The sequence below is a fragment of the Bos mutus genome, chromosome 15, assembly GCF_027580195.1.
Source record: "Bos mutus isolate GX-2022 chromosome 15, NWIPB_WYAK_1.1, whole genome shotgun sequence".
Taxonomy (NCBI): Eukaryota; Metazoa; Chordata; class Mammalia; order Artiodactyla; family Bovidae; genus Bos; species Bos mutus.
The window spans coordinates 74118279-74145524 of record NC_091631.1 but is presented as its reverse complement, the minus strand read 5'-3'; the positions used below and the strand labels follow the sequence as shown (position 1 = coordinate 74145524).

At 38.6% G+C, this 27246-nt stretch overlaps 2 protein-coding genes across 2 annotated transcripts in view; both read left to right on the top strand.

Moving 5' to 3' along the window:
- Positions 1-3914: 3914 nt before the first annotated feature.
- On the top strand, positions 3915-14313 carry MMP12 (matrix metallopeptidase 12). Its single transcript, XM_005887480.2, has 10 exons — positions 3915-4060; positions 4513-4760; positions 5331-5479; positions 5788-5913; positions 9577-9738; positions 10246-10369; positions 11184-11317; positions 11684-11843; positions 12529-12632; positions 13511-14313. Exons 1-10 carry the CDS (start codon positions 3956-3958, stop codon positions 13612-13614), a joined length of 1416 nt encoding a protein of 471 aa, XP_005887542.2. The 5' UTR covers positions 3915-3955; the 3' UTR covers positions 13615-14313.
- Positions 14314-24625: 10312 nt separating this feature from the next.
- The window catches only part of LOC102288330 (stromelysin-1), a 17655-nt gene continuing 15034 nt past the window's right edge, over positions 24626-27246 (top strand). The window contains exons 1-6 of the mRNA XM_070383117.1: positions 24626-24743; positions 25506-25750; positions 25847-25995; positions 26123-26248; positions 26658-26822; positions 27008-27152. Of these exons, the coding sequence (XP_070239218.1) occupies positions 24639-24743; positions 25506-25750; positions 25847-25995; positions 26123-26248; positions 26658-26822; positions 27008-27152 (935 nt within the window). The 5' untranslated portion in view covers positions 24626-24638. The remainder of the gene's footprint in view (positions 24744-25505; positions 25751-25846; positions 25996-26122; positions 26249-26657; positions 26823-27007; positions 27153-27246) is intronic.

Genomic DNA, 27246 nt, shown 5'->3' with positions numbered 1-27246 from the left:
ATTCAGGAGGCCCAGATTTGATCTCTGGTAAGGGAACTAGGTCCTACATGTCCCAATGAAGATCAAAGGTCCTGAGTGCTGCAACTAAGCCACAGCACAGCCAAATATATATATTTAAATTGAGGTATTATTATAGGCTACAGCCCATGGGTCGCAAAGAGTCGGACACGACTGAGCGACTTCACTTCACTTTGTATCATTGTTACAGTGTTGGCAGTAGCAAGTTATCCATAAGGAGATTTCTTGTATATTTGGGGAGATTTCTTGTATATTTTGGGAGCATTTCTCTGTCTTGGTCCCTTGCTGATGACCATGCTTTGATTTGCCTGTGTATCCTCTGTATCCTCAGGGATGACAACTAGCTGTTGGTGATTGAATCAGGAATGTACCTTGAAATGTCCTGGTGTATGTCAAGAAGGAAACAATGTAATAAAGTTCTGGATACTTTTGGAAGCTTTGTGCAGCTCTTAGTGCAAGTCATCCCTTGTGAGGACCTCTGACCTTGGCTACTTTCTGCGTTTTCATGGATATGTGCTTTTTCACATGAAGCATTGCCAGTGACTCTGTGATTGTCTCTTCACTCAGTGTGCCCTCTGGCAGCCATGTCTCTGTTGGTTCTCTCAGCTTTCAGCCTGTGCCTCAATCATAATCCTATGTGTGCATGTGTTGTGTCCAACCCTCTGTACCCCATCGTCTGTTTATCTGTGGAATTTTCCAGCAAGAATACTGGAGTGGGTTGCCATTTCCTCCTTCAGGGGATCTTCCAGACCCAGGGATCAAATTTGAGTCTCTTGCATCTCCTGCATTGGCAGACAGATTCTTTACCACTGTGCCACCTGGGAAGCTCAATCTTACTGTAGCTCCTTCTAAATACCACAGAAGGTTAGTCAGGGTATGTAGTTGATCTCCCTTTCATTACCAGTCTCTTTTAAATGTCTTACATAAGAGCACAGTAAAACAAGGAAGGCGTCAAATTACTGAGTCTTCTGTATCTGGCATTAAGCTAAAAAACTTCCCCTATAATTTGAAGTAATTCTTACAACAACTCTTGAGATAGATAATATTATTGTTCCAATTTCACAAATGAAGAAGTTAAATCTTAAAGAGACGGAAGTGGTTGCACAAGGTCATAAAATGATGGAGCCAAGATTTTAAAGCAGATCAACTTGACCCCAGACTCTCAGTTAACGACACTGGCAGCAATGTTCTCTGGTTGTCCAAGGGGTCCAGATTACCCATCTGTGACATTTGATGAGCAAAGATCCAGAGACAGTTAAAATTGGGGTGTGAGTTTCTGTTTTTAGCAACCTTTTAGTGAGAACATTCTTTCAGTTCCTTTGTATCTTGGGTAATTTTAACCATGCATCTTACATCCTACATTTCTTGACTTCTCAAAAGTCTTCCAAGAACTGGATTTCTTCTTGCTGTGGATGAGACCAGTTTGTGCTTTCAGAGAAAAGTTTAGGAGCATATCCTCTTATGTAATGATTGCTCCCATGAAGGAAACTTACTATTCATATCTTTAGACACTGTTCTCCAGCTCGATTCCCTCACACATGTTTGTTGAGCACCTACTAACTTCCAGGTTGGTTTGGGCACCAGGAGGTCAATCATGGACACACTGTCCATGCCCACGCTGGGCAATGGTCTGCTGGTGGAGAAATAAATGCTCCCATATTCTAATAAATCCCATTTTTCTTGATTTATAGCCTAATGGTCAGGCTCCTCTTATAATTCTCTAGTTAAATTCAATATCAGAAAAGATTACCTTACAATTCTTCTGTGTTATCTTCCTCTTCATGAATCCTAGAGCCACGTCTGGCTGCAGACTTACAATGAATGATGTCCTTTGAGGCCAAGGCGAAAAGAATGAATATTAATGAGTGCCTGTAATATGCGTTGTATTTATTAAACATCATCTCATTTAACCATCACAAAAGCATAAGGAAGCACAAGTTATCATCTTCATTTTCAAATGAAATGCCTGAGGGAATTCCCTGGTGGCCCAGTGGTTAGAAATCTTCCCTTATACTGCCGGGTGCTGGGTTTGATCCCTAATTGGGGAATTAGGATCCCCCAAGCCACATGGCATGACCGAAAAAAAAAAAAAAAAAAAACAAGAAGTCCCAGAGGTTAAATCACAGAGCTTGAGAAAGGCAGAGTTTGAAAGTAGATACCAGGTACAGTGTAGAGGACCCCCTTTGCTTCCCATTTAAGAAGGAAACCATTCACCTGGGGCCATAGCCTCAGGGAGATCCTAGGGAGCAGCCAGCGTTTCCCTAGGCCTTGAAGGTGGGTCAGAGCAGTGACTGAATCACAGCACAGAGTTTTGTGCTGTCAACTTAAAAAGTAGTCACAACCTAAAAATTGAGAGTTACGTTTCATTTGGCGGGAATTTTTAGGTAGGTGTTCAAGCCTGGGAGACAGCATCTCAAGTGATCCTGAGAGAACTGGTCCACGGAGGTGAGGGAAGGAGCCAGATTACACAGAAGGTTTGCAACAAAGGGCAGGCAGTCTGAGCATCAGAAGATCATTGCTAATGAAAGAAAATCAGATATACCAAGCTAAGGAACTTAGTGCTTGTCTGTGTGTGGAAAGATGCAAGAGTCTGGATTCACTAAAATCATTCCTATTGTAGGCCTCTCAGCTATCTGGGTCAGGATTCTGTGTTTTTCACATCCTGCGCCCCTTGGGGCTCACTGTGGGGAGTGGCTGCAGTCTGCAGGGTCCTGTGTTTTTCATATCCTGTGCCCCTTGGGGCTCACTGTAGGGAGTGGCTGCAGTCTGCAGGGTCCTATGTTCTCACATCCTGCGCCCCTTGGGGCTCACTGTAGGGAGTGGCTGCAGTCTGATGGCTGCTAGATCACAAATATTCTTCCTCTTCCTGAGTGACCTTAGAGCTCACCAGCTCACAAAGGAGGGCTGCAATCCCTGATGACTGTGACACCCTTGTCTACTGATAAGGCAGGAAATATTCCATTTCTCAGTGCACTCTCCACTCCCCCAGACTCTTCATATAGAGTCAGGAGGCAACCCTATCGCTTGCACGTCTACCTTTGGAATTTATTCCTTGAGTCATAAATGTTTTCAGTCTTCAAACATTCGCTATTGACTGAGAGGCAGATTCTGTGTTAATGGGACAATTAAGTCATGGAAGGAGGAGGCTGAGTTGATGGGGAGATAGAGAGATCCCAGAGGCAAACTTTTGCTACCTTCCAAAGTTGAAGTGTTGATCTTCATGCTACCAATGTGAAGGATGTGAGGAAATTTGCCCCTGGAATCTCTCTCCTCAGTTACAGAGCTGAAATCAGAAGCCTAAAGATCTCAAGTTATAGAAGTAAGATCTGCGTCTGTACGACACAGAGAACAAACATCAAAACATCATGATGCTATAAACTTTCCCTTTCTAAACATGGAATCTCTACACCAGGTCTCTAGGGAGTTAGATTCAGCTTACAGAGTATTCTATTCTAGCAAAATAATTTTATTTATCTAACTTCTTAAATTTAGTTTTTTTTTAAAAAGATTATTTCACCTCTAAGGAATATGAGGAAAGTATTATAGTGAAAGTTGAGAACTCCTTAAAAATGCATTTTTAAATTGTTTTAATATTATAGATGTTTATTATTTCTCATACAATGCCTTATTTTATAAGGGGGATGGAAGTTGGAGCTTATTTATTTTGAAGAAATGTACTCTGAATTGTCTGAGTGAGGGATCTCTGATGTCAATTGATCCATGGATGGGTTAGATATTAATCGACCCATTGTTGGTCCTAGAATAAGGTCATATTTATTTTTGAGATAAATCAAAGGATGATATCAACTGTGAGTCACACAAAGAATTTCGTATTCGCAGAGCCTGACCTAAGGGCTATATAAAGAGACTCATTTAAGGAACTTGCATTGGGAAGGAACAGGGTACATTGGGCTAAGCTGTTCAGAAGAAGTGTAGAATGAAGTTTCTTCTGTTGATACTAGCTCTGCAGGTCGCTGCTTCTGGAGCTGCCCCACTGACTGACTATCCAAGCCCTGAAGAAAATGACGTGGCATTCGCTCAAGTAAGAACTGGCACTATAGAATTTATCTAGCCTGATTTTTGTCTTTAAGATTTATTTCACTGACCTGTTTTATCCTGAAAGTACTAGTTGAAAACTGTTTTAGGGAGCTATTGGATTTTAGCACTGTTTTGTTGTTGTCTTATTTTTATTTATTTATTGCTGAAGAGGAATGTAAGAAAAAAGTGTCTGGGAGGAAAAAATTTTCCTCTACTTTTCTAGATTCTTCTGGCTGGTCTAAAAATTAAATTGATATGAGACAGATTAACAAGAGAAAATCAAACAAAAGTTTCATAACATCCATATACGTGAGAGATTCAGAAAAACTGAGTAACTCTCCAAAATGGCTAAACCCTTGCCTTAAAAAGGTATCAGTGTGCAGCCAAGTTATAAACACAGAGCCCCAACAGAAACCTTTCTATATAATGATGTATCAATATATGTATTTTTTCCAGAGATATTTGGCAAACTTTTATGGCCTTGAGATGGAAACAACTCCAATGACAAAAATGAAAGTCAATAGGAGCGTCATGGAGGATAAAATTCAGGAAATGCAGCAATTCTTTGGGCTAAAAGTGACTGGGCAATTGGACACATCTACTCTGGACATGATGCACAGACCTCGATGTGGAGTGCCGGATGTTAAAAATTTCCAAGTATTTCCAGGGCGGCCAGCCTGGAAGAAACGTCTTATCACCTACAGGTAACATCATAGCCAAGTATTTTTCTACTTTCCCCTAGGTCTGTGTTCTAGAAACTTGAGCCAATTAGACACAGCTCTAAATCTGGAAGTAGATAGGAAGCATCCCTCAATTATTAACACTATCCCTGTGTTAAAATAATGTCTCTAGAAGGGAAAACCGTTCCTTCAATGGAATTGTTGGGCTTGCAAGTCCAGAACAGAGTAGGAAAGCCATAAGTAAAAGAAGAATGAAGCTGAATCTAAAAAGAAGCAAGAGAAAGCTTTATAGACTATTTAGATGGATAAATGAAGAAGTCTGGGAGCAGGGGTAAAAGGCATAAGCCTCTACAAATGTAAATCCTTCATAATGGTGACCTGTAAATAAGTGAGTAGAAATCAAGTTAGATTCTGTTTAAGAAGTAAGGTTCCAAGGATAAATATTTCTGTAGATGAAGCAGGTTTTTCTCATCTGGACTACTGATTTATGGAATGATTCATTCTTGAATGATGCTAGCAGAAATGAAGTATTGTAATAAAACAAAGTTGACACATGGTTTCCATGTATTTTCCTCTTTTGTTCTGCTGGTAAAGAATCAACAATTACACCCCTGACTTGAAGCCTGAAGATGTTGACGATGCCTTCCAGAAAGCTTTTCAAGTATGGAGTGATGTGACCCCCCTGAAATTCAGAAAGGTTCATGACAACGAGGCTGATATCATGATACGATTTGCATTTCGAGGTAGAGAACTTGGACTTATGTCATCTGTCTCCTTTGGCGTGCCCAGGTGGCACAGTAGTACAGAATATTCTTGCCAGTGCAGGAGATGCAAGAAATGCGAGTACAATTCCTGGGTCAGGAAGATCCCTTGGAGTAGGAAATGGCAACCCTTTCCAGTATTCTTGCCTGGAAAATCCATAGACAGAGGAACCTAGCAGGCTACAGTCCATGGGGCCACAAAGAGTTAGACATGACTGAGCATACACTCACACACACACACATAACATGTGTAGACAGACTAATTTGCTTTTTCTTTTTTAAAAAATAAGAACATGGAGACGCCTATTCTTTCGATGGCCCGTGGGGAATCCTGGCCCATGCTTTTGCACCTGGAGCTGGTCTTGGAGGAGATGCACATTTTGATGAGGCTGAAACCTGGACTAAAGGACACAAAGGTAGGCTCCCCAAGCCCTCAAAGAATTAGAAAATCCTAACAAATTCTAAGTTATATCCTGTTTTTGAAAGGCCACATTCTGAGAAAGGATTATAAGGACAGGAAAACTTTTTCTGATTACAATTTTGACACTGAATAAAATTGTAGCACTGTTTCCACTTCACCCTCTATAAATGGAGTATATTGGACTAGATTATTTTAAAGTTCATTTCCAAGAATCTATGAAGATAAACTAGTTTTTTAGTATACACTCAGGAACCTTAAGAACCATAGTATGGAAAGAAAAAAGCCATTATTTAGGGGATCAGTTTTTGGCAGTACAATCCATAAACTCAAACAAATACAGATACTAACGCTGTGTATGCCAACAATCCTAGAACAGTGTGATCATTTGCATGATTCATTATATGCCAACAATTTCCTAAATTCAGAGTGGCATAAAAAGATGAAGTTTTAGAGGATTTAGAGATCTCTATAAAGAAACACAAGGTTATGTGGTCAGGTAGTCTCTTGTGGTTTGGGGATAAAAATTTCAAAATGCCCCATTGATCATTTAATACCTTGTGTGTACTTACAGAGGGGATAAAACTCATCATCCATCCCAGACAGTTGGGGGATGAGGGTAACGAACATCCCCTGTTATTTGGAGAAGTCACTATCCACTGGAAAATCCAAGGTGTCACATGGGAAGCTTTCTTAATATTCCTATTGGAGATTCTAGACTCTATGACTGACTATATATGGAAAGGAAGTAAAGAGAAATTCATCAAGAGTATGCTCTACTCAGCACCATCATCTCCACCCCCAGCTGACATTGCTTGCATTGATGGCAATATTTTTATAGACCAGAAAGGCTATTTGTTTTAGTTTGACACATGGCCTAAGGCTTATGAAACCTTTGATTAAGAAGATAACTTTTTTTTGTTGTCAAAATACAAATGATTAGGTCCTGGCTGAGCCTCAAATCCTCAGTAGATATGTTAAATTTGTGCAAATTTTATCCAAAGGCATTTTGGGTTTGTAATCTTTTCATCTGACAGGAGAAAGGTGCTGATTAGCCTGGAGAATTTTTAAAATTCTAAAGAAACTTAGGAAAGTCATTTAATACAGACCTTTACAGATAGAGAAAAGAAAAGGTTAGAGGCTACCTTGTGAAAAAGCTGGGACCAGACCATTTATTTCCTAGGTCCTATCTTAGCACAATGGATACTTTCTATTTGCCCATGTTGCCTTATTTTAATTTGCTTAATTCTAAGCTTTCAAAAGACTGAATTATTTATGAAAATCCTAATTTAAAATCCTTATTCTTGACTAACTGTGATACAGTAAATTCTTTTTCTTTTTGACACAGTAAATTAAATGAACAATTCCCATAGTCTTTACTGAGTTTCTATTAGGGTGTTAGGTGATGGAGGTGCTTAGATTCAGAAATGAAAAGGGCACAGTCTTGCCACTGAGAAATACGCAATCTAAAAGGAAGCAGAACACAAACAAAAATCCATTATTTTGAGGTGAGAACCAGTAGCGATCTTTTGTACCAAGTAGTACAGGAATTGAGAATAAGATAAATTCAGGTTTAGGCTAAATTGTAAAAGGTTTTGTTTACTCTTCCCAGTCTTACGCAGAGTGGAGAGAATGAGTCTTTGCGTCTTCTTTCTCGTTGTTTGGTAGAAGTGAAAGCATCTCTGAATTTGTTACTGGACCCGTGTGTTACAGGGAGTGCTTGGAGGATCCGTATTCTTAGAGATCCCTCAGAGAGGTGTGAACTCTTTGCTCATCTTGGGTTCTAGAGATTATTTCAAGATCAGGCTCTGTAGCTAAATGGTGTGTGACCCTGGGAAGTCAGTTCTGAGCTTCCTTTTTCCATAGAGAAAGAAAGAAAAAAATGAAGGCATTAGACTATAATGAAGATTTTTTTTTTTTTTTTATTTTTTATTTTATTTTATTTATTTTTTTTCTAATCCTGGGATTCTTCATTTCTTCCTTTTCTAGTTGCTTTTTAGGTGTAGAGTTAAGTTATTTATTTGACTTTTTTCTTGTTTCTTGAGGTGTGCCTGTATTGCTATGAACTTTCCCCTTAGGACTGCTTTTACCGTGTCCCACAGGTTTTGGGTTGTTGTATTTTCATTTTCATTCGTTTCTATGCAAATTTTGATTTCTTTTTTGATTTCTTCTGTGATTTGTTGGTTATTCAGCAGCGTGTTGTTCAGCCTCCGTATGTTGGAATTTTTAATAGTTTTTCTCCTGTAATTGAGATCTAATCTTACTGCATTGTGGTCAGGAAAGATGCTTGGAATGATTTCTATTTTTTGAATTTACCAAGGCTAGCTTTATGGCCCAGGATGTGATTTTTTAAAAAATCAGGAATTTTCAAATCTTCTGAGAATTAGGAAATCTGAGAGAAAGGGCACACCCTTGTCTCTTACCTACAAAGATACAGCCTCTGGGACATACAGAAAAAAAAAAAAAAATAACAGTTATAACTATAATGTGGTAGTGTAAATATGTCTAAAGTGTAAATATAGTCTCTTTGATTTCATTGGGAATCATGTTTAGGAAAAGGGTCATCCAAGAAATTTTTAGAGCCAAGAAATTTGGATGTGAATCTTGGCTCAGGCACTTAATTTGTCATTTAATCTTGCTGATACTATATCCTCATCTGAAAATAGAGAACAAAATGACTTCCTTTTGGTTGTGTAAGTATTAGACATAATGTGGTGTTTTTCTCAGTGACTCACAATACTGTACCTTAATATGGATTTAAGATTTGAGCTTTGTAAAGGAAGGTTACCAAAGACTTTTCTATATCCACTGAAGCCTGATTAAGAGAAAAGCAGAACAAGGTCATGTGAGTTGAGAATTATTTAGGAGCAATGAACACAGCTGTGAGTTATTCCAGAAGTTTTGACAATGGAACATATTTCATTTGAGAGTGCAGCGGTCCTTAACCAGAGGCATACACTACCACATGTAAAGCAGACAGCTAGTGGGAACCTGCTGTATAGAAGAGGCAGCTCAGCTTGGTGCTCTGTGGTGACCGAGACGGCTGGGATGAGGGGATGGGAAGGAGTTCCCAGAGGGAGGGGACATATGTATGCATATAGCTGATTCACTTCATTGTACTGCGGAAACTAACACAATATTTTAAAGCGACTATTTTCCTGGTGGCTCAGATGGAAAAGAGTCTGCCTGCAGTGCGGGAGACCTGGGTTCGATCCCTGGGTGGGGAAGATCCCCTGGAGGAGGAAATGGCAACCCTCTCCAGTACTCTGGCCTGGAGAATCCCATGGATGGAGGAGCCTGGCGGGCTACAGTCCATGGGGTCGCAAAGAGTCGGACATGACCGAGCAACTTCACTTTCACTTTATATCCCAATAAAAAGAAAAGAAAAAGAATATGTGGAAACATTTTTTTGGTTGTCAAAACTAGAGGGGAGTGTGCTACTTGAATTCAACGGTAAAACTAGAGACTTATAAAGATCCATAATGCACAGGACAACCCTGACAGCAAAGAGGAGTCTGTCCTATGTCGACAGTGCCAAGGCTGAAAAAGCTTGCTCATGAAGGAGGAAAGTGAGATATTTCTAAAAGTTTCCCTTTTCACGGTGTCAGATGTTGTGTCATTGTTCTGTAGGTGCCAATAGATTTCACTGGTTCTCTCTTAGGCCCAAACTTGTTCCTAGTTGCTGTTCATGAGATTGGCCATTCCTTGGGTCTTGGCCATTCCAGCGATACACGTGCCATAATGTTTCCCAGCTACAGAGATGTTGACTACAGGAGATTTCGCCTCTCTGCTGATGACATACATGGCATTCAGTCTCTCTATGGTGAGTTGAATTTCTTTACCATTTTGCCAAATAAAGATACTCATGAATAATCTCATACTATCAGCATTTGGATAAAAATTAAGATTTATCTTCTCTTTGAACCCCATGAAAATTCTGTGAGGTATAGGCAACATAGATATTATCTTCATTTATGGATGAGTATAAGGGGACCTAGTGTTAATGCCTGAGCCAGAGGCAAAACCTGGGTCTTCTGGTCTGAAATCTGTTCTTCCCATCCAGCATACCATTGTCTTTTGAAGAAGGTATATGGACAAATAATCTAACCAGAACAGGAGAACAGAGTGATCAGATTTTTATTCTCTACAATGTTGCAACCACATGGAAGGGGAAAAATATTTGTTGTATTCCTGTGAATGTTATAGAAAACATAAATTGCTTTTTAAGTATTTTTCATCAAGAACATTGAATGTTTTAAAGAGTGTTTCTTCATCTTAAAAACTAAAAGGCATTTTTTTTTTTCTAATGCTTCTTGAAATGTACTTTCAGGACGTCCAGATAAACACCAAGTTCCATCAAATCCTGACAATACAAACCCAGCTGCTTGTGACCCCAATATGAGTTTTGATGCTGTTACTACTGTGGGAGATAAAATTTTTTTCTTTAAAGACTGGTAAGATCATTTTCACATCTAACAAGTATTAAAGGCTGATCCCTTAGATTTTTTTGTGTGTGAGAGAGAATGGTGAAATGTGATTTACAAACGAAGTAGATAAAATCTGTGAGTTGCAACTTGGACTTGATTCTGAAGGCAATGGAGAGATCTTGAGGATCTTGAAGCAGGAGAGCAGTGTGATTATATTTGTTTTAACTAGAAAACTGAGCTGTAAAAATGGATCTGTGGCAAGAATCTGGGTTGGGGACAGATAAAACAGGTAGCAAGGATGTCAGACTATTTTAATCATACTGATAGATTTTAATTAAGATGGTCAAATCTGGACTTAAAGCTGTGACAGAGTACCAGACTCGATTCTTGATTATAAAAAAGAGAATTCCAGGATGATGTATGGTTTTTGTCTTAGAACATATATTGAACCAGATATTGGATGGGTGGGGCAGTGAAGAAAATTAGTATTTGATAGATAGAACAAATATTCCCCATTATTGAGTTTATGGAACTGAGATACTTGAGGTTGAGTTGACTTCCTTTAGGTTACAGAACTGGCGCCTGGGCTGTGAGCTCAGACTAGAACCTGGATACCTTGGTTCCAAGCTCCACGTATTTCCATATGCCAGTCTGCCTGTTAAGATCATTGCTAGTATTGGAGGTGATTAAAATCCTCTGCGTGTGGTTCTCCTACACAAATGCCCATAGAATAGAATGTGAAGCTGCTGGAAAGAAACATGAAGTTCTTTCACAGGTCCTTCCCTCTTCATGGTTCTGTGGTCTACAGAGATCTTTTAATGTGTTAAATGTTTCTTGTCAGGTTCTTCTGGTGGAAGCTTGCTGAGAGTCCAAAAACCAGCATTAGTTTAATTTCTTCTTTAGGTCCAAACCTACCGTCTTACATTCAAGCTGCTTATGAAATTGCAGACAGAAGTCATGTTTTTCTTTTTAAAGGTAATTCCAATGTTTAGTTTTGCTATTGAGTCTACTTCTAAGGAAGAGAACAAATTAAGGAAATAGTAGTACATTTAAAGAACTTTTAAAAAGCACTCCAGACTTTTATTAATGGAGGCTCTGAAATATAGCCCCAAATAGGGTAAATATACTTAGCTAATATGTAAAGCTTATTGCAAAATTTTATGAAATATAAGATAATACTTTGGAAAAAAAATACAGAGCTATAGAAGGTAAACCATGTTTAAGAACAGGAGTAATATATTTTGAATCTATGAAATAAGAATGATGTTTCTTGTGCTGAGTCAGTATTTCTATTACTCTTTCTGTATGATTACAATCTACCCGTTCTCTTTGTCTTTACAGATGACAAGTACTGGTTAATGAACAATTTGAAACCGCAGTTAAACTATCCCAAGAGCATACATTCTTTGGGCTTCCCCTCCTCAGTGAAAAAAATTGATGCAGCTGTTTTTAACCCACTTTTCTATAAGACCTACTTCTTTGTAGGTAACAAGTTTTGGAGGTGAGCTTTAACGGTTGATGATTTGACCCCTAAGATTTGTGAAACACTCAGGGAATGGGATTTTTCAGAAGACAGCCTTTAATCTAAATTTTAAACAGCCCTTGATTTTCCTACAAGAGGGATCAAGATAATATAGCACTGGAACAGTTGTTTTCAACCTAATTCTTTTCTCTGCACTGTTGGTTTATGATAGGAGATGACAATACATGTTTTAAAAGGAGCACTTTAAATAAAATGTCATGTTACTAATCACAGTGGAAATGAATTGAAAAAGAGAGGTGTCGATGTATGAGACCTAGTATTTGCAGTCAGTTTGCAGGGCGTATGCATTTTCAGATTCCTTTCTGGAAATGTTGGACCCCAAGGAGACAGAATGAGGGAACCATGCTGTGAGTGACAGCAGGTTGTTCCAGGTCTTCACTAGCTGGAAGTCAGAGAGTCAGGCTCTAGCATGGGCAGAATCATTCTGGCAGAGCAGGGAGAGTGCTTGACTGGAAGTCAAGAAGCCTAGGGTTTGAGTCCTAATCTGTGAATGGTTTAGGTCCTTGGTTTTCCTATGGGTACAGTTTAAACTCTTTCAGAAGAGAATAAGGCAGGTTTTGTGATTCATAACCATCAAATATCAAGCTTAATGTCATGAAATCCATATTTTGATGTAGTTTCTGCTGGTTATTTCTTTGCTCAGGTATGACGAGAGGAGACAATTCCTGGACCCTGGTTATCCCAAGTTGATTACTACATACTTCCCAGGAATTGGCCCCAAAATTGATGCAGTCTTCTATTACAACAGTAAGTGGATTGGGAAACCATGAAAAGAATGGAAAACCCTTATTAAAATACTGGATTATAGAGTCTTCAAGATCAGAGAAAAGGGCTCCAAATTGGAAGAGAAAGTTCTGCAGTTCTCCAAAGGCCACAGAGAGAAAATCTGCAATTTTTTTGGCTCAGAATAGGTGGGCCAGAAGAAAGAGTGAGGTGGCATCAATGATGGATTTATACTAGGGTGGTCTATCAGACAGGGAGCAGATAATTCTTGCCACTTTCATATGTCTGAGTCTCTGGGATTTCCATCACGTCAGGCTGCACAGTATACGTAAGCAAGCGGATAGCAGTCAAGGCAAGCAGGAATCTTTTACACATTTTTATGTCCTGAGTTCTTTAACTTCCTTTCAGTCCCTTCCACCCTTCATGGGTTCTCATGGACTGAGTCTCAGGGTGGGATGAAAGAAGTTTGAATTTATTTGAATTTGTGTTTATGAATGTCTTCCAGCAAGGTCAGGCTAAGCAAGATATCTTTGGGTCAAGATATTTTGGGTTGTATTCTTATCCCCATGTTTTATTTACTTTCCCCATCAATACTTCTATGCACCCTACCTGAATTCACTCTCCTGTCTTCCATTCTGAATTCTCCACCTGGAGTGTGAATTTTCAAAAACATTTACATTTTTAAGAGTCAGTCTTAAAGACCAAACAAACTGCTCATTAATGATAATAAAGATATTTATGGTGAAAAGACTAGTAATAGGTAGATATCTGAGGGCAGGATATCTAATCAAGAAATCCAACTTCATAATCTTGAATTTGATCTTGTTTAATCTAGGTTATCTTTTTTTTTTTTAAGAATGCAATCAGAGAATTAAAATATTTCTTTTTTTTTTCATTTTTAGGACACTACTATTTCTTCCAAGGCTCTATATTACTTAAATATAATGTCCTAGCCCAACGTGTCATTGAAAGTCTAAAAAGCAGTACTGTGCTAGGTTGTAAGTAATGATATAATTACTGGTGTTTGTCAGTTCACTTCAGTTTAAAAAGTATTTATTATATACTTGCTATGTGCCCAGTACCATGTATGGAGATATGTTATCATAAGGTAAAATCTATGAACCACAGATAAATGACTATATAGGCAAGTGATTATATAATATATATAAGATTATTTGATTTTAAAAATGCTCATTGTCAGTTTTTATTGAACTCTGAACAGATACCTTCAAAGGCCAAAAGAATATCTTGGTTCCTAATATCCTTCAACTGACCAATTTTAATTATTTCTTTGGCTTAATTAAGTCAAGAAATGATTAGTCTCTGTAACCACTGTATGTTTCAGCAAGGGTATTTTAATTATTTGGGGGTAAAGGCAGAAGGAGAAGAGGGCAACAGAGGATGAGATAGTTGGATGGCATCAGCGACTCAATAGACATGTATTGGGCAAACTCTGGGAGATGGTGAATGACAGGGAGGCCTGGTGTGCTGCAGTCCATGGTGTCGCAAAGAGTTGGATACAACTTGGTGACTGAACAGCAACAACAAAAGTAGACTATACTTAGAACTTTTTAAATGACAATTAACGAAAGTAATATATAAATAAATCATATAATTATGGTGATAATATAATTTTATTCTATTGTTTGTGTTGACTTTTCTGTTATCTTTTATAATATATGTATTGCTCAAATAAAAACTTGAAAGAAAGTATTTGGTTTTTAAGAATTTTTTTCTTTAAAAACAGAATATGTGTTTTGAAAATAATTTTAGACCTACTATTAAATAATGGTTGGACTTCCCTAGTGGCTCAGACAGTAAAGCATCTGCCTACAATGTGGGAGACCTGGGTTTGATCCCTGGATTGGGAAGATCCCCTAGAGAAGGAAATGGCAACCCACTCCAGTACTCTTCCCTGGAGAATCCCATGGATGGAGGTGGGCTACCGTCCACAGGGTGGCAAAGAGTTGGACACGACTGAGCTATTTCACTTTCACTTTCTTTCTTTTCACTTTCACTATTGAATAAAATGTCTGTTACTGCATAAAGGGGTGAAAGAGAGATAAGGCAACCAGAAACAGGAAAACGTCATATTTGTTTTGGTCACTTGCCTAAAGCCACCTGAGTCTTTGGTCTCAAATCTAGACAGCATTCTCCAGACCACAAACAACCCCAAGGACTGCCTGCAGTGCATGACCGCGAGCCTGGAGAGAAAAAGGAGTGAAATGAGAACTTCCCACTTCAGTAAATTTTTCATCGCAGTCGTCAGGTTTCTCTTAACACACATTCTCTCTCTGGATTGCACATATACTAAAATACGTGCACTTAACATATGCACATAATCACTAACAACTTATGGGTTTGTGGAACGCTCGTAGTTTTCTATGTATTTTCACATCATTGCTGATTGATATATTCAAGATCTAAGAAATGGTCAAGCCTATTTCAACTCAGGAGGAGGGCTTACAAATAGCTGAGAAAAGAAGAGAAGCTAAAGGCAAAGGAGAAAAGGAGAGATATACCTATTTGAAAGCAGAGTTCCAAAGAGTAGCAAGGAGAGATAAGAAAACCTTCTTCAGTGATCAGTGCAAATAGAGGAAAACAGTAGAATGGGAAAGACTAGATATCTCTTCAAGAAAATTAGAGATACTAAGGGAACATTTCATGCAAAGATGGGCACAATAAAGGACAGAAATGGTATGGATCTAACAGAAGCAGAAGATATTCAGAAGAGGTGGCAAGAATACACAGAAGAACTATACAAAAAAGATCATCTTGATCCAGATAACCACATGAGATCACTCACCTAGAGCCAGATGCCTTGGAGTGTGAAGTCAGGTGGGCCTTGGGAAGCATCACTATGAACAAAGCTAAAGGAGGTGATGGAATTCCAGCTGAGCTATTTCAAATCCTTAAAAATGATGCTGTTAAAGTGCTGCACTCAATATGCCAGCACATTTGGAAAACTCAGCAGTGGCCATAGGACTGGAAAGGATCTTTTTTCTTCCAATCCCAAAGAAGGGAAAGGCCAAAGAATGTTCAAACCACTGCAAAACAGTACTTATTTCACACTCTAGCAAAATAATGCCCCAAATTCTCCAAGCTAGGCTTCAACAGAATGTGAATCGTGAACTTCCAAATATTCAAGCTGGATTTTGAAAAGGCAGAGGAACCAGAGATCAAATTGCCAACATCCTTTGGATCATTGAAAAACAAGAGAGTTCCAGACAAACATCTACTTCTGCTTTATTGACTACACCAAAGCCTTTGACTGTGTGAATCACAACAAACTGTGAAAAATTCTTAAGGAGATGGGAATACCAGACCACCTTACCTGCCTCCTGAGAAATCTGTATGTAGGTCAAGAAGCAATAGTTAGAACTGGACATGGAACAACAGACTGGTTCCAAATTGAGAAAGAAAGGAGTACGTCAAGGCTGTATATTGTCACCCTGTTTATTTAATTCCATGAAGAGTACATCATGCAAAATTCCGGGCTGGATGAAGCACAAGTTGGAATCAAGATTGCCGGGAGAAATATCAATAACCTCAGATATGCAGATGACACCACCCTTATGGAAGAAAGAGAAGAACTAAAGAGCCTCTTGATGAAAGTAAAAAAGGAGAGTGGAAAAGTTGGCTTAAAACTTAACATTCAGAAAACTAAGATCATGGCATCTGGTCCTATCATTTCATGGCAAATAGATGGGGAAACAGTGGAAACAGTGAAAGATTTTTATTTTGGGGCACTCCAAAATCACTGCAGATGGTGACTGCAGCCATGAAATTAAAAGACGCTTGCTCCTTGGAAGGAAAATTATGACCAACCTAGCCAGCATGTTAAAAAGCAAAGACATTACTTTGCCAACAAAGGTCTATCTAGTTAAAGCTATGGGTTTTCCAGTAGTCATGTATGAATGTGAGAGCTGGACTATAAAGAAAGCTGATGCTTTTGAACTGTGGTGTTGGAGAAGACTCTTGAGAGTCCCTTGGACTGCAAGGAGATCCAACCAGTCAATTCTAAAGGAAATCAGTCCTGAATATTCATTGGAAGGACTGATGCTGAAGCTGAAACTCCAATACTTTGGCCACCTGATGGGAAGAACTGACTCACTGGAAAATACCCTGATGCTGGGGAAAATTGAAGGCAGGAAGAGAAGGGGACGACAGAGGATGAGATGGTTGGATGGCATCACTGAGTTGATGGACATGAGTTTGAGTAAACTCTAGGAGTTGGTGAAGAACAGGGAAGCCTGGTGTGCTACAGTCCACGGCGTTGGAAAGAGTTGGTCACAACTGAGCAACTGAACTGAATTGAATCTTTATACCCACATTACAAGCTATGTATCAGTATCCTGATCTCACAAGTTTAAAAATGAAGTTCAGAAAAGTTAAAACATTTGTTCAAATTCACATACACATTAGGTAGCAGAAATGATGCAACTGTTGTTTATTCAAACCTATAAAACAAATAGAGACAAGAGTTTGTAGTGCCTTCAAATTAAATTCAATCTCTGCATTTCATTTGTTTTTAACATCATCTTAGCCTGGACTTAACCCTTTCCAAAATTTTTCTTTCTCAAATGTTCATATTCTTGAAAACTGAAACCTGGATATGTCTCTTGTCCCAGCATATGTCTGGTGGTCTTCAGTTTGGAGGTGCCTTTCATGAATTTCTGACTTCCCTCTCCTCTTTCTAAGTCCAGTCTTTCCTGTCAATTATCTTCCACTTATGCTGCCCACTTAAGACAAATGTCTGTGAGCAGTGAATATATTTTACTGAGATTCCAAAATCCTAAGTCTTCTTATTCACCAAGGCTGGTCAATATTCCAATTCCAGAAAATTACCATTGAAAATCTTGCTGGCCATGAATTCGTAAGTGCTCATCAAAAAAACCATCTCTAAAGTTCTGACCATAAACATACAATTCAGTACCTTTGTGGCTCAAAACACATTTCACAATCTTTCCTTTCTTTGAAAACAATATTTTATGCGTTTATAAAATGGGAACATTTTGTTCTAGGTCATGAATTTAGAGAAAAAGTGGAAAAACTTCTCAAACCTCAAACTTCATTTATGCTCACATCTCCCTCAAGATATTTTCTTGTCAACTTGACTGCTCCAAAAAAAGTACAGAACCTGGGAGTAAGATTCTTGTTGCTGTTAATAATGTATTAACTATTTTATCTTGCCCCTAATTATTGAGCCAAATAGTATCAGATCATGCTCCTTCTTAGTTGAAAGATTATCAGTCAACAGAATCAAAGTGGCAAAGCAGAAAGAGCTTAAGTTTGGGTGAAACAATTCTCAGAACTGTAATATACACTTACTGGCTCTGTGACACCAAACAAATTGTTTACTTTCTCTCTGCCCTTTTTCCTTCATTCTTAAAATAGAAATAAAAATGTCTATTCTACCCCTCCCTACCAGTGAGCTGACACCAGCCCAGAGGGCCCGCAGACCCAGCCTGTGCAGCTAGCCCCAAAGGAACATGACCCCACCTTCCCACAGGCCCACAGTCACTGCACGAGGCAAGACCCCGCAGCCGTCTGTGCCAGCCCTGCCTTCCAGTGTGCCCACAGTAGCCGGCCCAACCACAAGAGAAAGGGGCACTCCTACAGCACATAGCTTTGGTAACCAGAGGGGAGCATGTTGCTGAGCCCCATGATGCCACTTTTCCAAGATCTAGAAATGCAACTGACATAGCTGATACAAATACAACACAAAAAATTAGGCAAAATGAGAGGGCAGAGGAAAATCTTCCAATCAAAGGAACAAGACCATATCTTTTTTAAAAGTGAAGACTGTATTACACACTCCAAGAAAAGTAATGGGCTTTAATTACCTAAAAGCATATAAAATAATGAAAGTTCAGAATCTTTATTTCTTTCTTCTAATGGTATAATTTTAATGGGGAGTAAGCTGGCACCCTACCACTAGCTCTGTAGGTTTATGTGAGTTAGCCATGCTTTGGTACATAGCCAACTCTACTTTAGCTATTACCGCAATACAGTTTCATTCTGTCCTCCTTACATAATGTGACCTGTCCAAAAATGTGTCAGCATTTACAAATCATGACTCATAAGAAGATGAGTTGTCTTAACCATGGCAAAGCATTGCCCAGGACCATTACATGGCTTTGTCAGGGCAATGAGTATTACTGGTTACAGATATCTGACTTAAGCCCCGGAATATAATACTTATGAATTCCAGAATTTAAGTAAATAATATATGGAGAACTAAAGAAGAAGTAATTCAGCCGAGTGCAAATACTCCAAACCTTCTTCTTTTATGGCACAGAGTAGAGACAACTTTTTCAGTGAGAGACTGAACAGAAGAACAGACAATGATTAAACTATACATGAAAACAGAACTTTGACCCATTATCTGTAGCAGTCTGCCCAGGAAACCAATCCCTTTATATGCAATAAACAACCCAGGAAAGCAGCGTGTAAGTGCAGGAAGCTAGATTGATATCTCCAGTGACAATCTAGGAGGCTAAAAGGTAGCTTTTGTGACAATCCCAAATGTCCAACATTTGCTGAGAAACTGACAGCCTCTCTCGTTTTTGTCTTGTTTCCAACTTGGATCAATCAGAAAAATTCAAATATGTACCTCCTAACCAATAGCACAGGATGCCCACTTCTAGTTAGCCCAGCTACAGTGTCCCCATATCAACAGTTTCCAATCAGGATACATGTGGAAACTTCCCTTTCCCCGACCATAACGTTTTCCATGTGTCTGTCTGCTTTGAGTTTGTCTGCCAAAACATGAATTTCAGTGGCTGACTTTCCTCTACAGCAAGCGCTGAATAAATAACATTGCTTGATCTTATTTAATCTTTGCTTTTTTCCATACTAGGCACAGACCTGTCAAGTCACAAAGAAAGGAACTGTGAATCAATCTTAACTGTGAAAAGTGAAAGTGATAGTCATTCAATTCTGTCCGACTCTTTGCAACCCCATGGACTGTAGCCTGCCAGACTCCTCCATCCATGGAATTCTCCAAGCAAGAGTACTGGAGTGAGTTGCCATTTTCCTCTCCAGGGGAAGCTTCTCAATCCAGGGATCAAACCTGAGTCTCCCGCATTGCAAGCAGATTCTTTACCATCTGAGCCACCAGGGAAGCCTTTAACTATAGACTAGTTAATCTCAGTTCTTCCCATTTTACAAGATTAATGGCATGCCATACCTTCTTCAAGAGATGGAAAATTCTTCAAGAGATGGGGATACCAGACCACCTTACCTGCCTCCTGAGAATTCTGTATGCAGGTCAAGAAACAACAGTTAGAACTGGACATGGAACAATAGACTGGTTCCAAATTGGGAAAGAAAGGAGTACGTCAAGGCTGTATATTGTCACCCTGCTTATTTAACTTATAGTCAGAGTACACCATGCAAAATGCCGGGCTGGATGAAGCACAAGCTGGAATCAAGATTTTTGAGAGAAATATCAATAATCTCAGATACGCAGATGACACCACCCTTATGGCAGAAAATGAAGAACTAAAGAGCCTCTTAATGAAAGTGAAAAAGGAGAGTGAAAAAGTTGGCTTAAAACTCAACATTCAAAAAACTAAGATCATGGCATCTGGTCCCATCACTTCATGGCAAATAGATGGGGAAACAATAGAAACAGTGAGAGATTTTATTTTCTTGGGCTCCAAAATCACTGCAGATGGTGATTGCAGCCTTGAAATTAAAAGACGCTTGCTCCTTGGGAGAAAAGTTATGACCAATCTAGACAGCATATTAAAAAGCAGAGACATTACTTTGCCAAAAAAGGTCCATCTAGTCAAAGCTATGGTTCTTCCAGCGGTCATGTATGGATGTGAGAGTTGGACCATAAAGAAAGCTGAGAACCAAAGAATTGATGCTTTTGAACTGTGGTGTTGGAGAAGACTCTTGAGAGTCCCTTGGACTGCAAGGAGATTCAACCAGTCCATCCTAAAGGAAATCAGTCCTGAATGTTCATTGGAAAGACTGATTCTGAAACTGAAACTCCAATACTTTGGCCATCTGATTTGAAAAGACCCTGATGCTGGGAAAGATTGAAGGTGGGAGGAGAAGGGGACGACAGAGGATGAGATGGTTGGATGGCATCCATGACTTGATGGACATTAGTTTGAGTAGACTCCAGGAGTTGGTGATGGACAGGGAGGCCTGGCGTGCTGCAGTCCATGGGGTCGCAAAGAGTCGAACACGACTGAGTGACTGAATGGAACTAATGCCTCCTTCTTCTTCTTCTTATTATTTTTTTATCCTTCCTGTCCCTTTTCTGTCTGTATCATCTCTTTCCTTATATAGGACTTACATCTGCAGTCCTCTGGTTCTCCTTACGGCTCACTTAGATTATAATAGCCCCTATAAACCAGTCAGCTTTACCTTCTCCTCCTGCTAGTCCAGCTCATCACTACTACCAGATAAATCTCCTAGAAGCAGTGTTCTCGCTTATCTGGCAGAAACATTACGTGGGAAAACTTTCAGTCTAAGAAGACAACTGGCCTCAGTCAAAATACCAGCAAGGTGCTTTGTGGATCTCAACAAACTAAGGGCTTCCCTGATAGCTCAGTTGGTAAAGAATCCACCTGCAATGCAGGAGACCCATATTTGATCCCTGGGTGGGAAGATCCCCTGGAGAAAGGAAAGGCTACCCACTCCAGTATTCTGGCCTGGAGAATTCCATGGATGGAGGAGCCTGGCAGGGGGTTCTCAAAGAGTCAGACATGACTCAGCAACTATCACTTCACTTCACTTCATAATTGCTTTACAATGTTGTGTTACTTTCTGCTGTACAGTGAAGTGAATCAACTATATATTTACATATATTCCCTCCCTCTGAGACCTCCCAACTACCACCCTATCACGTCACAGAGTACTGGGCTGAGCTTCCTGTGTTTTACAGCAGGTTCCCACTAGCTATCTATTTCACACATGGTAGTGTATATATGTCAATCCTAATCTCCAAATTTGCCCCACCCTCCCCACCTCCCACTCCCACATGTCCATTTTCTATGTTTATGTCTCTATTCTTGCCCTGGACATAGGTTCATCTGTACCATCTTTCTAGACTTCATACATATACATTAATACATAATATTTACTTTTCTCTTTCTGACTTACATCACTCCGTATGACAGACTAGGTCCATCCATATCTCTACGAATGACTCAATTTCATTCCTTTTTATGGCTAAGTAATATTCCATTGTACGTGTGTGCCACAGCTTTATCCGTTCATCTGTCATTGGACAATTAGGTTGTTTCCATGTCACGGCTACTGTAAATAGTGCTGCAATGAGCATGTACTATATATGGCACATAAAAGGAAAAGTTATAACATTGAAAACAAAATTGCTTTAGAATATACAAAATTGTTTTATAATATACTTTTTCACTATTTATAGGGTCAGAGAAGCTATATTAGAAAAAAAGATTTGGAGGCTTATCTATGTTTATCTTATAAAACTTCAGGAACTTGCAGTCATTTTAAAGAACTACAAAGATTTTTTTTTTCCCCTCAAATGTCTGATCAGGGACTAGAACATTTATTTTTCAATGAGCTAGAAAACACTGAAACTACATCTCTATCAGAGGCATGTTGATTTTGGATGAGAGAAAAGAAATTGTGACCTTAGATTTTTCATACCCATCCAAGATAACCTTCCATAGGACAAGTTACCAAAAGAGATGCTCAGACTTGCTAGAGTTACTAAATTTCTCCTGAACCACCTTGGAAAATTACATAAAGACATACAACTGCCAACTGACCCCAAACGGGCAATTTCAGAATGCATAGGTCCAGCTTTAAAATGTTTAACAGAGTTCTTGTTTCTCAGTTTGTTTTCAGTTTTCTAGCTGAAAGGTGACTTGTCAGGTAGATTTAGCAGTTTGGGGTTATGCTTGGACCGTGCACCTTTTCACACCTGTCTCCCTTCTGCTTCTACTCTAATTATCATATGAGAAAAAGTGCTTCACAAGCAATATTTTGTATCCTATAATCAGATTAAATACACGTCCTATTGGAGAACCCCCCAAATTTTATGTGTGTGTGTGCTCAGTTAAATTGTTACACCAAACATATTACAAAATGCTGTCCTTCCTTTTCTAAAATCAAGTTGCCTGGAGCCACGTAAAAGTCATTGTCATTACCAAGGAATTTGAATGTCGGATTTCAACACATTTACTACTCTTGCTGAGTGATCTGAGTCATTAGGCTTTTATAAATGAAAAAGATAGTCATTCCACTTGCAGATAATATCTGTTCCCAACTTCCTTTTTTGCTCTAGTTCACCTTTCAACCAATATGTTTGAATGTTTCTATGGAAATTAGACATGAAAAATAATATATATGATCTGATTTCAACTATGGAAAATGTATATTTTAAAAAATCTGTAAGCAACATGTTTTATTTTTACATGGTGAAGAAGAAATACTTCGCCTTATTAGTACTTCCTTTTGGCTGATGACATTCAAATTCATAGAAAAAATAGATAAAATTTTATAAATTGTCCACGAATGAGCATGATATAAAACAGAATACACAATTATTAAAAATCAGAAAAAGTACTGTAAAGTGCTAATAGTATTTTTTCTCCTAGTAGCTTGACCATAAATAATTTAATTTCCTCCACATTTTTATGTATTTAAAATTTTCTATAGTAAAAATACAAAATTTTATTGAAATATAAAAACTTTAATTGAAAATATTTCATAGAAACATGGATTTCCATCAACAACAAAATCAAGTAAACATCTGAAATAAACTAAATAAACAAACATCTTAGTCACTAATGCCATTCCACAAAGAGGCTCCAACATATCTTTCCACAACTTCATTTTTCGTTTTTCACTACTCATGTTCACACACTTTTTACTTCAATAAAAAGTCAGCCCTTTGCCATTTTTTCAGAGACACTAAACTTTCTTGAGTTTGTTGGTTGTTTATCCTGTTCCTGGATTTTCCTCTGCATCCAAACTACTTCAGTCTTCACTCATTTGTGGCTTTACCCTAGGCTTTCTCTCAAGAAAATATCTTTCCTTCTTCATAATTCCTGTACAATTTATTTACTTCTTATAAAATTAGTTACGCAGCGATCATCTCCTCTAGTAGATTATACTCTTTTTTTCCTTCTTTCATCCTTCCCAGCTAATTTGGTCACTTTTTTCTATATTTCTCCTTTAAATATTATCTTCAAATCTACAATCTTAATTTGTTTATTCTGAAACATTTAAAACTGTGACACTTGAGAAACAAGTGAATAGCTAGAAGAATGATTGTATTGGTTGGAGGTAGCAAGGATCTTGTGCTATCCTGTCTGATTAGTCATGGAGAAGCATGATAAATAGGAAGACAAAAGCGGAAAGTTATCAGATAGAGTCTTACCTGGACTAACTGCCTGCTTTTAAATCAAAGTTTGAATCAGATTTAGGTATTTTAGATCAAAGGCTCAAAAAAATTTTTGAGCTCAAAAATTTTATTCTAGAGTGTATTTCTTCTGTTTTTACAGAATTTAACAGTATAGACTGTGGCTATATATATTCAGCTTTGTATTTACTTATCTCTTATCACATTTGATTTTAAATACATTTTTCTTAAAACTGCATTTAAAAGTTCTACCGAATTCTGACTTTTTACCAGGTTAACTTACTTCTTTTCTCAATCCCACAAATGTAAACTGTCTAGTAAATTCCAGTCATTTTTTCCAGAATTAAAAAAAAAAAAAATGCCCCAGTTTTCTTCTTACCAAGACAGGAAGCATTTCCTGGAGATTAATCACTCTTTTGACTTGCAAAATTGGAAACGTTGGGAGAAATTAGTAAAGTAGGTTGTATCATCCTACTTTGGATTCAGATTTTTTGGAAATGGTCCTGTTGCCATTTGGAAGAAAGCAATCATGAGTCAAACTGCGGGTGATCTAAACAAACACTGTCACCTTATAAAAATCGGACTCTAGACCGTGGACCTAGTAGAAGATAGACAGAGAGCAAGCCATTAAGACCACATCAAGCTGAGAGAAGTCAGTGGAAATGAGAAACCTTCCGATTCTGCTGTTGCTATGTGTGGTGGTGTGCTCAGCCTATCCACTGGACAGGGCTGCAAGGGCCAAGGAAGACACCATGGAGCTTGTTCAGGTAATTAAGGGGGCGGTCCTCACATCCCTGATGGCCCGGTGGGGAAACTAGCTCTGCTTTCTATTTATAAAGCTCACACAGAATTGTTGGAACTGACCATCTACGAAGTGTAAAGGCAGAGTTATACGTGTTGCACATGGAAAGGGTCTCAGTATCACTCACCTGGGCTTCTCTTTTTATACTGAAGGAACAAAAGCCAGAGATATTAGGTACTAAGATCAAAACCACCTTAGTAGCAGCATTGTTTAAGATACGTGAATAACAAGCAGAGAGTATATGAAATGTGTCTTGTTTTGAAACTTCTGTAGGTATTTTAATCCAATATAATGTTAGCTGGATATTTTTATTGCTGCTGTCATGTTTAGACATAGAGATTTTTTTTAAGTTTTTTTCTTAAGCCAGCTCCTTATGAGAAGTATAAAGTGGAAAATTGAATAAATGTAGCTGAAATAGACAAATACACACAAGGAAGTTTGATTGTTTGTTTATCTCCTTTAAGTTCCCTAGATACTTACCTTGATTTTCCAGTTCATGGCAATTTTCATTGCTCTGGTAGTAAAATAAGCTGCAGAGATTATTCTGTTACAAAGATAAAGCAAAAGTGAAGAAGAGTCTGTAATTGAAGAATTAAACATGACATTGACTTTTATTTCAGTAAGCTAGAAGACTATTTCAAATAGATTAAGTGAGCAACTGCACAAATTTACTGTAAACCACTAAAAATCATAAGAATAACCTAAAACTATACTTATTTTCCATTAGCAATATCTAGAAAACTACTACAACCTTGCAAAGGATACGAAACAGTTTGTTAGAAGAAAGGACAGTAGTCCAGTAGTCCAAAAGATTCAAGAGATGCAGAAGTTTCTGGGGTTGGAGGTGACAGGAAAGCTGGACTCTGACACTCTGGAGGTGATACGCAAGCCCCGATGTGGGATTCCTGACGTTGGTTTCTTCAGCACCTTTCCTGGGGAGCCCAAGTGGAAGAAAACTCACCTCACGTACAGGTAATGGGTCCAAAGAGATTTTTACATACTATGAGATTTTATAAATTACTATTACAGGAGAAAATAGTATCTTTATTATTACTTTTTTTCATACAGAATTGTGAATTACACAAAGGATTTACCCAGAGATGCTGTTGATTCTGCCATTGAAAAAGCTCTGACGGTCTGGGAGGAGGTGACTCCACTTACCTTCTCCAGGATCTATGAAGGAGAAGCTGACATAATGATCATATTTGCAGTTAGAGGTAAAAAAACAGAAACAAGGGGGAAAAAACCCACACAAAATTTTATCTAGTGTTGTTTCATTAGAAAAAGATTGCAAAGAGATCCTAATTATTGATCATCCAATAATTTTTTCTCTCTCTCTCTTAGAACATGGGGACTTTTTGCCTTTTGATGGACCTGGAAAAGTTTTGGCTCATGCCTACCCACCTGGATCAGGGTTTTATGGAGATGCTCACTTTGATGATGATGAACAATGGACAAAGGATACATCAGGTTAGCGATACATCTCTCAGAATGATTTTGGTGTTGATTTTTGTTTTAACTTGGAGAAGTCTCAATAACTAAGAATATTGGAGAAATGGAGTGTGACAGATTTCCCAGTGGGACAAGAATCAGCAGAGGCAGACTAGAGATGGGAGTAATTGGATATGGCTGGATACTTTGTCTCAAAGACTGATTTCAAGAATGAGTCTTGAAAAACACTTGACTTTCCATTAAGTGTAATCAGTCAATTGATCAATTAACCAAAAAAAAGGTGGAGAGGGGGGCAAGAAAGGTACTGTGTTCTTCCAGGAAATAAGCGACTATAATAGCTGACCAAATGAACATAATACACAGCTGACCTGTATAATGTATGTGTATTTAAGGAATAAGTAACTGTTATCTATGATTTCTTAAATAGGAATCAATTTATTCCTTGTTGCTGCCCATGAACTTGGCCATTCCCTGGGTCTCCAGCACTCAACCGAACGTGAAGCTTTGATGTACCCAGTCTACGACCCTCGCACAGACCTCACTCGGTTCCGCCTTTCTCAGGATGATGTCGACGGCATTCAGTTCCTGTACGGTGAGTGATGCCGGAAAAATTAGACGTGGTAGCTTTGCAATGATGGTCTTCAGGAAAGCTTCCAAATGCTGCATAAAACATTTATAATTTAACTTGAGGCACTTTGAAAACATGTGGGAAGCATATACAGTGACAGAAGCATCATTTCCTGCTGATGTTTGCATCCTCACCTCTGTCCCCTTTAGGGTCTCCCCCAGTTTCCCCTAATGACCCTGTGGTGCCCACGGAATCTGTGCCTCCCGAACCCGGGACCCCAGCCGCGTGTGACCCTGCCTTGTCCTTCGATGCAATCAGCACACTGAGGGGAGAAATCCTGTTCTTTAAAGGCAGGTCAGTCCAGAAAACGTTATATTCCTGTCTATTCTTTTGATGTATCAATGCAATGCTTAGAGAGGAAAACAAATAGAAACTTGATAGAGATTTT